General features: G+C 49.8%; 2 protein-coding genes across 2 annotated transcripts in view; both read right to left on the bottom strand.

Moving 5' to 3' along the window:
- Nucleotides 1-12,572, bottom strand: part of LOC119185463 (uncharacterized) — a 61,821-nt gene that overhangs the window by 47,990 nt on the left and 1,259 nt on the right. The gene's annotated exons all lie outside the window — the stretch shown is intronic.
- LOC119185461 (iris) lies at nt 557-10,969 on the bottom strand. Its single transcript, XM_075867333.1, has 3 exons — nt 10,400-10,969; nt 4,253-4,627; nt 557-1,361 (listed from the first exon to the last, which is right to left on the bottom strand). Exons 1-3 carry the CDS (start codon nt 10,757-10,759, stop codon nt 759-761), a joined length of 1,338 nt encoding a protein of 445 aa, XP_075723448.1. The 5' UTR covers nt 10,760-10,969; the 3' UTR covers nt 557-758.

Here is a 12,572-nt window from a genome sequence, read left to right as displayed (position 1 = left end):
GTAAGCTGGAGGCTTAGCAACATCTCTCTGAGGGTAACTACTGCAAGTACACAGTGCCTCAAGTAGAGGTAATGGGCACGCATTTGTCGAAATGCTTGTGTGCTTTTCGAAAGGTACATTGCGGGAGGAACTCATTTTGACAACTCTGTTTGTTGCTTCTGAGCGCCGGCCAGTCGCAATACGCTCGGAGCCCCCATCATTACTAAGCTATTCGGCACGTTCTTTTCACAAAACGCAAAATACACAACTATCAAAAAGAAGGGTACCACAAACTAAGTCGTCATACCTCATTTGTGCCTCGTTCAGTAACGTTCAGCTTTATCTACTTGAAGTAAAGCTCTCCAATAAAATCCCTCATGTCGCAATAAACTGTCTTTTTATTTACAGGCATATGTTCAATTTATTACACAGCGTAAGAAAATCTCCGTACGCAAAAGGAGCAACCATCAAAAAGAAGGGTACCACAGACCAAGTCGGAATACTTCATCTGTGCCCCGTTCAGTAGCGTTGAGCTTTATCTACTTGGAAGTAAAGCTCTCCGATAAAAGCCCTCATGTCGCAATAAAGTGTCTTTTTATTTACAGGCATATGTTCAATTGATTACGCATCGTAAGAAAATCACCGTCGCAAGAATTACCGACTCATGGGGAAGGACCACCGCCGACGGCTTGCGTTCTCCCTCGACGGCCTCCCAGCTCGCTACTCCGGAATGCCGAACTAGTCCATGATCTGGACGAAGAGGGTCACAGCAAGGTTGCTCATGGCCTTCTCACTGATCCCATCAGATAAAAAACGTTCGACTGCCGGGGCCTGACGACAAACATGAACGGGTGGTTCACGACGAAGTGCGTGATGTCCCCGACTCCAGGGCCACATCCGAGCACGGCCTCGTCCGTGGAAGGCGGGGGAATCTCGGCACCTTCCTCGTTCACCTCTAGGAAGGCCCCGTGGATGATGTCGGCCAGGGCTGGACTTGCGGCCTTGAATATACCAGACAGGTCGGCCTTCGGTGTGAACAGCTCGCGCACTCCCAGATCCTGGAGGGCGAGCCGCAGTCCTCGACAGGTCACGACCGAGAACTTGGGCATCTTGACCATCACGTTGGGCCTCTCGCGCAGGCCGTGCAAGAGGTCCGACAGCCGCTGCGCGGTCAGGTTCTCCTCAAGACGCGACAGGCCGTTCATCTGGTCGGGCAGGATGAGGATCATGCTCGTCTTGCCGCCCATGTGGGACATCTCGAGCGCCGTGGCTTGGAGCTGGTCGCAGTGGGATATGCCGAACGAGTGCATCTGGTTCATCATGTCCACGCGAGTGACCGTGTGACCATCCACGTGAAAATCGTCGGGTCCCGTAAATGTTGGCTGCACGTAATACAGTTTGTATAGACTTACTGAAGTAACCATAGCTCGGCGTCAACGCTGTGCCTAAATTTTAAGTCCCTGACAATTGGCGGGGGTGCCAGAAGAAAGCACACAGTTGACCTGCTGCTCCTCGGAAGGATATCTATGGCAATAAGTATTCAGTTTAACGGCATTTAAATCGGGCTGTCTTATCATTAAGCTGAAAAATCTTCATTTCATGGGTTATATATGAGCGATCAACTGCAATTTTACTTTTTACGAGTTCCCATGTACGTGGTGTGTATACACGTTGATACAATTTGGCTGTAGTATAGCACCGTTCCCTTAAAACTGGAATCATTTGCAGAACGTCTATCACAACCTGCAAAATAACGATACAGTAACTCCTGCACGGTGCGACAAATCTGATCAACACTCGTATTATCTACAGTAAGAGCTTAGGGATGCTATACTTTCGAAGGGGGCCATTTGTCCCGTCCGATTAGCTATACGGTGTTGTGCTATCCGATTGGCTCACACTGCAGTCGTTGGCCCACTTGAAAGTATGGCGCAATTTCAGACAACATTCAAAGTACCATTCGTGGAGTGATTGATTGATTGTATAATGAAAAATACTATAGCGTCAAGAAGAACGGAAAAGATCCCGAAGCTGGTTGCGCTGTTTAGTAGAGGTGGGTGGAGATCCCTTTGGCTGACACGGATAGAAGCGAGATATCTAAAGGGAATCTTTGAATGCATACAGCGAGCTAAGCCATAGGATAGCGTACGACGGAGAACAAGGCTACAAGCCTCGCCCTCTGAGAACCTGAGTGGCACATAGGCAGCGCCGTACCTTCAGTTGGCGGGACGTGTCCAGTCATTAGACAGTTATAGTATACCGGGCTTACCGGGATAGCGGGATCGAAGTTCACGTGCGCAGATACGGACGTCGCACGTATACCGCTTACTGTACGTGCAGCATTCAGATTTAACGTTACCGTGGTAATGTAGGTGTACGTAGGAAAACATGGCGGCGCCCTCGGGCGCCAGCTTCGTAGTGATTTTGGCGTAGTTGTAGCTAGATTCACCTTTTTTGCAGTAAGCGAGTTAAAAGTGGCTTCGCTTGCCTTCAGGTAGCTTCGACGACCGAATATTACAGATAAGATGGCGTAGTTTTTGAGATAGCTTCCCATTTCGAACGCATCTAGGCCTAGCTAGAAGACCGACGTGAACAAACCGGCAACATAAATGTTTTCACGTGTGGTGCGTGGTTCATATTTGTTTACTTTTATTATTACTAAAATAAACTTGTAACAATGCTTCACGCAATAGCATTGGCAAACATTCTCGTTTTCTTTTCCTTTTCACTGTTCTTTAACTTATTAACCATCCGATAGGTAACGCCACCGTCCCAGCTTGGGGACGTAAATCACGTGAACGTTATCCCGCTGAACTATAAGATGCTGGCGGCAACGAACCTTTGTTGCACGGTAGCGCCATTTTCTTTACCTCCGCTATCACACTATGGTAGCATATGGGTGTTCTGTGGCTAAACTATATGACGCTGTCCACAACGAACGTTTGCACACGCTCTCTCGATTTCGTGCCGACCGGTTGCGCCCTGCGATCTCCGACGACCGCACAGCTCTGGCCGACTGGCTCGCCCTACGCCATCTCCTGACGCGGACAAGAGCTCTCACTGAGTGGTGCCCCATCCTTGGACTCCTGCAACCGTGTCCATCTTTCCTGTCTTCTCCTTACTTCCGAATGTCGCTGCCCCTGCGCCACGCTCTCTCCTTCCCCTCTATATCTATATACCTTTTAATCCTATCCTTTTAATCCTATCCTTTTAATCCCTCCTTACCCCCGTCCCTCGTGAGCTACTGTTGAGGTGACGCACAGTGATGTGGACGCTGCTCACTTACGGGGCCACTTGTATCTTCTTTTCTCTGTTTTAAGAATCACATAAGAAAAAGAGCGTTTGCTGCACGGTAACGTCATTCCCTTAACCTCCGCTATCACGCTAACGGTAAACTACAAGTGCCTATTGGTTCAAAAACAGGTCTATGGCCACGCTAGTCTTTGACGATGATGGCAGTTGAACGCCCCTGGTGGGGCATTCGAAGAAGCGTTTACATTACGTATTCAAAGTGCCCCTAAACCACCCAGAGGTCAAAATTTAGCTAAGACATTGCAGTTGGTGGTAGTGGTTAGAAGATGAGAAAAGGCACCTAATTTCTGCAACCCGGTCGGGAGCACGGCGCAGTGCCTGCGGGGAAGGGAAAAGGGAAAAAAGTTGAAAGAAGAGGAAAGATTAATTGAGCAGTGGAACGGTCGTCATCAACAGAAGCGGCAGTCCAGAAGCAAGGGCAGGGGTGGCAAGGGCCCCATCCTCAGCGGTAGGTTACAGTTGTTGACGGGCCTACACAACGCTGGCGGCTGTGCGCACGTTTCCTCCTCGTTTCGCTCTTTCCTTCGCTAGACGGCGTTATTCGGCTAGTCTGTACGTTCATCCACGTCTCCAAATGCTCTTTCCCAGCGTTAGAGGGGAAAACGCAAGTGCTCGGATCTGCTATAGCAGCAGACAGGCCCTTGTTCGCCCACAGATCACCTGTTCCTCGCGACGTCCTCTAATCATACAGGTCTGCTGTTCTCGATAGAGCAAGGATACGGAGAGCATACAGGTAGTTTAGGGGCCCTTAAGGGCAGGTACCAAAGGCAGGTTATTTAGAGAAGCCCATCATCCCTTCATTTAAATTTCTTCATCCAATGTGAAGCATCTAATGTGGCTTTGGCCTCGACCAATGAGCGCGGGGACATTGAAATTGATCTTTGCACCCTCCTGGCCATTAGAGAAACCTACGAACGCATATATGATATAAGCGATCCGCGCCCTGCCTTCGGAAGTATACCTGAAACGGCGCCTGCCAGGCACCGTCGAAGTAGGCCACGGTTACCATTTCCAGCTGCGTCTTTGGGCCGAAGCAGTCCGACGTGAGCAGACCACGTATCTTGCCCGTGGTCTCTTTGACGACCCACTCGTTGATCTCGTCGAGCAGCTCGAAGTAACCGCCGGAAAAGTTGACTTCGTGCACGATGCCCTCGCCGTACTTCTCACGCAGGAATTTCGCGTAACTGTCGTGGATCGGGCAGCGCTGGTCCTTGTACAGGCGGCACGTCGTCTTGAAGGTGATCCCCGCCGCCGGCGTCGTGATGCGCGCCAGCTCCGTGGCGAATATGCCGTGAATGTGGCCGTCGTCTGGGGTGCGCAGAGCGGAAGCGATCTCCTGCATCCGGCACGCAGGACGGAGTTAAAGAGTGCATTGATCGATATGTGAGGTTTAACGTCCCCAAACCACCATATGATTATGAGACGCCGTAGTGGAGGGCTCCGGAAATTTGGACCACCTGGGGTTTTTTAACTTGCATCCAAATCTGAGCACACGGGCCTACAACATTTCCGCCTCCATCGGAAATGCGAGTTAAGGAGTGCAGAATAGGCAAAAAAATATTCTGCACTCCTATAGCCTAGTCTTACCCAACCTTACCCTCGAGTTTTTTTTTTTTTGTATGTGTGTCATATTTTTGAAATTCCTACCAGAACGAGAAGTTTGTTCTGTAAGGCGCACTCTAAAAATTACTTAGCGTATCAAAAAATGAGGACAAGCGAAGCTTGGCGAGCACGCGTGCCTAGCGCAGTCAAGGGAAAACTTTTCAACTGTCCATTTTTAGATGCGGAGCATCTTATACTCGCGCCTTGTAGTGCGCCGTCCGCACCGCTTCTCGAACATTCGACAGCTGACGCGCGCGCATGCGCCGTCGCCCACTCTTCCACCATCTGTGCATTCCTTCCTCCTCTACACACCGCGCGCGCTTCACTCCTCCACCATCTGTGCACCCTTCCTCCTCTACACACCGCGTTCGACATCTACAATTCTCCTGATTCTCCAGTGGACGCGCATGTGGCGTCGCGCTTCGAGAACATTCAACAGCTGACAGTGCATGCGCCGTCGTGCTGTTATATACTCAAGGTCGGCGCTCGCTCGCTCAGTTGCCGCTCGTCGGTTGGTTTGTACGGCGCGTCGACGTCCAAGGTCACGGTGAAATGAATTCCAACGAATCCACAAACACAATGATCGACGTCCCTTCGACCAGCGCCGCCCTTTCGCATACGTGTGTACGTGTTCACTCATTTAACACCCCCTCCTACAACCACGTTAACCAATTTAGCCATCGACCCAAGTAAGTCGCAATTTAACACCCCATTTCACAACCACGTTAACCAATTTAGCCATCGACCCAAGTAAGTTGCACTTTAACACCCCGTTAACCAATTATATGGTCCGCATCCTCCTCAGTGTTCCCCCGACGGAAGCTGCGGGCAATTTTTTTGTTGGTCTGTCTGGTGATTGATTCATTTTAACTCCTTGCTCAACGCCCACCTATCTCGATCTGGTGGCTTCGTTCTTACATGTGAACATTGTTAATCAAAAAACAAATATTACATATACTTGAGGTGTAACGTCAATACATAACTGGCAGGCAGGGGCTCTTTTTATTTAGAAAGTTCATGAATACGTATTTTACACAGACCAAATTGTTTATTGCACCTCACTTATGCGACGCTATGAACGACAAAACAGGTGTTACCTATTCACCTTTTCATAAACGCCTCCCTGGGCGCTGCCATAGCCCTCCTTGGGGTGTGCGAATTGGCGCGTCCCCTCGAAAATGCACTGGAAACGCTGCGCCCTTAGCCTTTGTACTCCCGCGCACTGCCCATCATGGCAGTGTTTTTTTCCTTCCTGTGAAAAGGTGTATACGCTTCCCTAAAGAAAAAATTCAGGGGCTTTAATTAAAACGACCCGGTGCTGCCACCTACCAGTGGCTCTGCGTTATAAAAAAAGACTTTCGTTTCTCCACATTACTGCAATATGGCACCATATCTCACGCAGCACCTCCAGACAGAAGACTATAGTCTTTTGACGTCCTTTGCGTCGAAGCACGGAGATACAAGGCCAATTTTTCTATACGTCTTTCTCGCTACCCATAACACTGCGCAATACTCATTCCCCTCAAGTAGTTTCCACCAATTATGTTGGGGCGTGGACCATTCTGTTGAAATGTGGATACACGTGCCCAGTAGCGCGACACTTCTTTAGCTGAAGGTAACAGCGAAGGTCATGCACTCGTATGCAGGCATCAACAAAATGACGAAATGAGGCGATGCGAAAAGATAAGTCACTTCGACAAAAGATCAAATTACCGTATCACAAATGACTGGTCGCCCTTTTACACTCCTGCGCCGCGACTGTGCTTGCCGTTGTTAGCGAGTAGCTGGAGTTACTATGCTGACGGAACGCTTTTCTTGGCGATGAAATGAAAGTTAAAAGGGCAGAGCTTCTGCACATGTACTACTACGCGAAGTAGTCCGCCATGTCATGCGTTTTGTATACCGCTGTGGAAAGTTACGACTGTGTGTGACCAGCGTATCATATCGACGCAGATGCCGCTTGGCTTTGAGGAATATACACTCGTAAAAGGTGCGGCTTTCTCACGCGTTCAAACGCGTGAAGTGGCAGTGAATAAATTAAAATTTGAATAGCTTATTGGCAAGAGCAGCGCCCTGTGTCAAAGGGCTACATGCAAAAAAATGAAGGCAGTTTTTTTCACAACTCACGTCGAAAATAAAGACAATTGTAGGACTACATTGGCGGTAGAATACGTGCGATTTGGCTCTGTAGTCTTAGTCTGTGATGCACTGCCAAGAAAAGTCCATGACTATAGAGGGTTTTAGCAACGCCTCCTCTAGGAAGATGCCTGCCGCATGAGAAGAAAAAGAGCTGCCACACCCTTTCCCTCCTTCATTTTGAAAATGTTCTTGGTCGCAAGCGTCACTTGTGGCGGACGGTGCAACAACGCAACACTTTGCATAGCCTCCGAAACAGTGGTGCACAGTTGCAGGTCTCGAACAATTCTCGACTGACGCGCCCCTATGGGCCGCAGATGGAAAACGCTTAGCTGGTACATAGCCTCCTCTATAGGAGGCTATGGCTGGTACCGTCCGTCGCCGTGATGATAGTGTCGGTCGCAAGCGCCACCACACGGAGCTTGTTTAAAACTGAAGGCAGGCCAACTCCGCTGGGAGCGCGAGTCATACCTTAGGCATCTTTCTAGAGGAGGCTTTGGTTTTAGAACAACGCCACGCACAGCTTCGCAATTGCGTTGCGCACGCGTCGTATGTTAACATCTTGCGGGCTCTTGTTAAGTGACGAACGCTAGCGCTACGCCCGCAAGCCTCGTGTTATTCTAAAGCTTTCTACTAACAGGGTAGTAACGTATGATTTCATATAAGGAAGGTAGCTACTATTACTTTTTTGTGTGAGAGAGAGAACTAGTTTATGCAAGTTCAGGACGTTGCAATAAAGGCAGAGATGTCGACGTGACTATTAATTTGGCTACATCGTTTCTTGGCATGGAAACGAAGGTTACAAATCACGCGCATCTTACAACCAGTGAATGTGGTTTCACAATAGCGACCGTTTCCAGCGTGAAATATAGAAGTTCCTTCTTTATTTTGTGCGCGCACCCATTTCAGACAGGACGCAGGTCACACCAAGAAGAAAATTGTATTTAGCCTGACAGTGTTTTTGAAGAAGGCGCGAGGAAGTCCCACCTTTTCGCGTGTACCTCGAACGCCAAGCGGCGTCTGCGTCTACATGAAGCGCTGATGGTGCGTCTTCTTCACTTTCTACGGCGTTACGAGACGCGCGCCGAATGGAACTCACTCTGCGTAGGGCTACATGTGCATGCAGAAGCTCCGCTCCCGTAGCTTTCCCTTCGAAGACAAGAAGAGTTGTCGCCTAGGCGACAACAATCTGAACGGCAGCGGCGTATCGAAGCATGCGATCTGCACGTTCCCGCGGGTCAATATCGACCACAAGCATTTACCGAGTGTAAAGCGACGGAGTGCTACTTTGGGCCGGCTGGTCCATAAAAATAACGAGATACAGTGCAAAGCACCACGCAACGGGGTGAAAACGGCAGCACGTATCCGTGTTGTGCGTTTGGCAGGCCATTCTTTTTGCCGCGGCCACCAGAATAGAAGAAAGGAAGCCGCCTCGTTTTGTGGAGATTAAAAGCAGCGCCAAGACACCCTGCTGTTTCTATGTGCTGGGTGCTGCGTGGCTGAAAGTACTCTACGGAGTGTGGCAGGTTGGCCTAGTTGGTATGGCATGACGATAGTTATAGCGCGAGAGCAAAATGATGACAAAGAGACAAGAAGGACACGAAGGACACGAGCGCTCGTATCCTTCGTGTCCTTCTTGTCCCTGTGTCGTCGTTTTGTTCTCGCGCTATAACTATCGTCATACCCCACGGAGCACCGCTGTCCTTAGGGTCCGCGCCAAGATGCGACACGTGGCGTCTTCGTGCCCCGGTAAAAGCCCCAATGCCGAGCTTCCGACGATTACGGACGTCGGACCACCACGCCGTGCGTCTCCGTAGAAGTGTGGCATCTTGGGCTAGTTGGTATGGCATGACGTGTCCTTATTGTGTCCTTCGTGTCCTTTTTGTCTCTGTGTCTTCGTTTTGTTCTCGCGCTATAACTATCGTCGTTGTGCGTCTCCGACTATTGAGCGACCGCTGCTCAAATCAGCACCAGATGTCCAGGCATGGCCCCTCGGAGGCACCTATAGACCGCGACTACCTTTCGACAAAGCATGGGTGCTTGGCCCGAGCGGCGAGATGACAGACTCGTTTCGCCCCGCTCAAGCAAGATTCGACGGAGGAGACAGCATCGCCGGGAACATACACGTGTTTGGTTTGTGCATGTGTGTTTGTTGGGGGTGGTGCCGGCATAATGACACTCGTGTGTGCTGCGGAACATGTTATTGGACAGTGCCGTATGGGCCTGTTCCCCGATCTAGGGATCTGGGGAGATGAAACTGTATTAATCAGCCCTCGTGGGCTGCTTGGTATACGGTTCACGGAGCTTGCTCAATAGACAGCTTTTTTCAATGTAGAGCTTCGGGCCAGAGAGCCCGTGCCTTGTAAATAATGTAAATAAACCCTCACTACGAAGTTCAACCTCCTCCTTTCTTGACATTTTTATTCCAGATCTTCGGGGCCGCAAGCCCCGGTCGCAACAGCGTACACATCGTGCAGCGGTTCGCGTTATTTCTCGTATTTAACGATAGTGAAGCAGCAGGCCTCGCACCAACGGGTGCAATAGGGAGTTTTAGTGCTGGGTACGCATTCTCTTGTGGTGTTGCGGGCTTGGGAGTGCGCAAACGCAAGCCGAACGAAGTTCACACGCGCTCGCAGAGCCATAGCGTCTTGTCGCGTAAGAATTATTTGAGTCTTTTTATAATTAAAATGTTGAATTAAACATACATAGTGATAAGTACACTTTTTTATTGTGTACAGTAATCTGGTATACGACAAAAAGTGAAAAATACCAGGTTACTGTAACGACAGTGTCGAAATCTTGTGACACTTCGTGCAACCGCAGTCATGAACATGTTAGCTTACGCGTAATGTTTTTGAGGTGAAAATGAATAAAAAGGTTACTTCTTTGTAATATTGTCGCTGCGCAGTATTTGCACCAGATGTACAATGCACAATGTTTCTGCAATAACAAAAGTGTGGTTGTCTGTTTCACTATGGCCGTGCTAGATGGCGCCACCTATTTAGCTGGTCGGGGGCTGGCATATGCCTTTTAGTTTCTATATTCCAGGCCATTCTAGCTTTGGAAATCTGGCTGAAACCGTGTAATCGCTATAAGTGCTCGCACTTTGGCTTATTTTAACTGGACGGCTAGAATATCTGCAGTGCGGATACCGTGAGTTGTTGCGGAGGTGGACCGCGCGAACGCATGGCCCCATCGCCCCAGCGATCTTGCGACGCATCTGTTTGGGGTTTCGCGCATGCGCAATACCGCCGCCCCAACATCCTGCGTACGCAAGCCGCTTGGGTACCCAGCTTTAAAACTCCCTAATGAGGTTAAAGAGAGCAAAAAGACCGCACTCGGTCCAGACCTACTCTGGCGGGAAACGTACCTCGGCTGTTTTGCTGCGGGCACCGGCCAACGTCATGGACAGCGCGGCGGCCACGGTAACCGGCGAGAAGATCACGTTCTCCCTGGAATAGTTACTCTGACCGCCGCAGGACACGTCATCGTGGGCGTGGTCGTCAGCAACGTGAACCACCAGCCGCCGGTACAGGTCCACGGCAAGGCCCACGATCGTGGACTCCAGAGTCTGGAGTTGCGCCGGTTGGACCGTGTTGCCATGGCCGCTAGCTGTGGGCTTGTTGGGGTCTGTCGACGAGACCTGGTTCGGTCCGCTACCTCCATCTTGAACCCCCCGGTCGCGAGACGAATGCCAGCCGTGCCGAAGCCGCTGGAGTAAATGATGCATCCTTCTCTCGCTGGCGTCGGAAGCGCTCTGCAATGGCGGCTGACCGGTAGTTCTCTTTCGTCTCGTGCAGCGCGCGGTCACCACAGCTAGAAAAGACCGTGCTGATGCCGATGGGGATGCGTTCTATCGTGAAATGGCACGAATACATTTCGTGAAATAAAAAAGTCACACTTTCGGCACAAGGCCGAAGCGATGAATGCGATAGCAACACATCGGGCTAGGAGAATTGGCAACCATACGAAATGTAATGAACATGGTCGGTTGTGCTAGGAAGGAAGGAAGGAAGGAGGGAAGGAGGAAAGGAAGGAAGGGAGGGAGGAAGGAAGGAAGGAAGGAAGGAAGGAAGGAAGGAAAGAAGGAAGGAAGGAATGAAGGAAGGAAGGGAGGGGGGGAGGGAGGAAGGAAGGAAGGAAGGAAGGTCTATCATGTTTGGTCTATCATGAAGGGTGTTAACAGTCTCCATTATAAGGGTGTTTTGACAGACCAATACACCCATAAGGGTGTTTATCTGCCACACTCCATGATAAAAGTGCTCTGGCAATTTGCATGTCTATAACTAACACTCCACAAGAAACGTGTTTCGGGAGATATGGTCTGTCAAAACACTTTTATTGTGGAGTAATAGTTATAGGCATACAAAACGCCGTTATGGGTGCGAACTGGTTTACAAGAATAATTGATATGTGGGAGAGAAAGAGAGAGAGATAAAGATGCAAGGAAATGCAGGGAGGTCAACCAGACGCATATCCGGTTTGCTACCCTGCACTGGGGAAAGAATGAAGGGGAGAAAAGAGGTTGCAGAGAGATGAGAAGGTACACACAATCACGAGCACACTCGGGGAGCACACACAGTCTACAGGCGGTCGCTCAAGTTTGTTGACTTTAAGTAAAGTAGCAGTGCTTTAGTCGCTTTCTGCGCAACTGAGGCAGATGCCCAAGGTCCTAGTATCTTCTGCACACAAAATTGTCCGGGGTGAAGTTGATTCAAAACCATCCGGAGCTGGCATCGCTGTGTGTCGTAGCAAGCGCAGCTGCGCAGGACGTGTTCGATGGTCTCTTCAGCTCCGCAGTAGTCGCATGTAGGAGTGTCTGCCATACCAATGCGAAAGCAGTATACCTTTGTAAATGCAACACTCAACCAAAGGTGACATAACAGTGCCGCATCCGAGCGGGAAAGTTGTGATGGTAGCTTTATCTTGAGCGAAGGATCCAGTTCATAAAATTGACACCTTTGGAAGCTGGTAGACGACCAGAACGTGCGTGTGAGATCTCGAGCCAGCAGGTAAAGTTGTCTTGCTGCATCATTCCTTGATAGAGGAATCGGGACTACACGGGTTCCTTCATGGGCTGAGCGGGCTTCATCATCAACTAATTGATTTCCGGTAATACCGATATGTCCAGGCAGCCATTGATATATATTATCATGCCCTTGTGCTAGAGCTTCATGATGGCAATGTCTTATTTCTTGTACCAATTGTTCATGACTCCTCCTACGCATGGCAGACTGCAAACTCTGAAGCGCTGCCTTTGAATCCCAGAATATGACCCATTTTCCTGGACGCTCTTGAACGAGATATTGTAAAGCAGCCCTTATAGCAGCAAGCTCTGATGCCGTAGATGTAGTCATATGCGACAACTTAAACTTGATTGTTATTGCTGCAGCCGGAATTACAGCGGCACCTGATGAGCTGCTGGACGAGATGGACCCATCAGTGCATATCTGCGTTCGGTCCAAGTACAACTCATGTAATATTAGCAGTGTTGCTTGCTTCAATGCTACTCTGGAGTGATTGCTTTTCTTTTTGACACCCGG

This window comes from Rhipicephalus microplus, chromosome 6, assembly GCF_043290135.1.
Source record: "Rhipicephalus microplus isolate Deutch F79 chromosome 6, USDA_Rmic, whole genome shotgun sequence".
NCBI classification, from domain to species: domain Eukaryota; kingdom Metazoa; phylum Arthropoda; class Arachnida; order Ixodida; family Ixodidae; genus Rhipicephalus; species Rhipicephalus microplus.
This window is presented reverse-complemented; position numbering and strand designations above follow the sequence as displayed.

Bases quoted from the DNA above. Each gene is read 5' to 3' on its own strand.
- LOC119185461 (XM_075867333.1), bottom strand. From the start codon at position 10,759: ATGCATCATTTACTCCAGCGGCTTCGGCACGGCTGGCATTCGTCTCGC. The intron at 4,628-10,399 runs GTACGTTTCCCG...TGCCGGATGCAG, and splicing joins CCCGCAGCAAAACAGCCGAG to GAGATCGCTTCCGCTCTGCG. The intron at 1,362-4,252 runs GTATACTTCCGA...TATTACGTGCAG, and splicing joins CCTGGCAGGCGCCGTTTCAG to CCAACATTTACGGGACCCGA.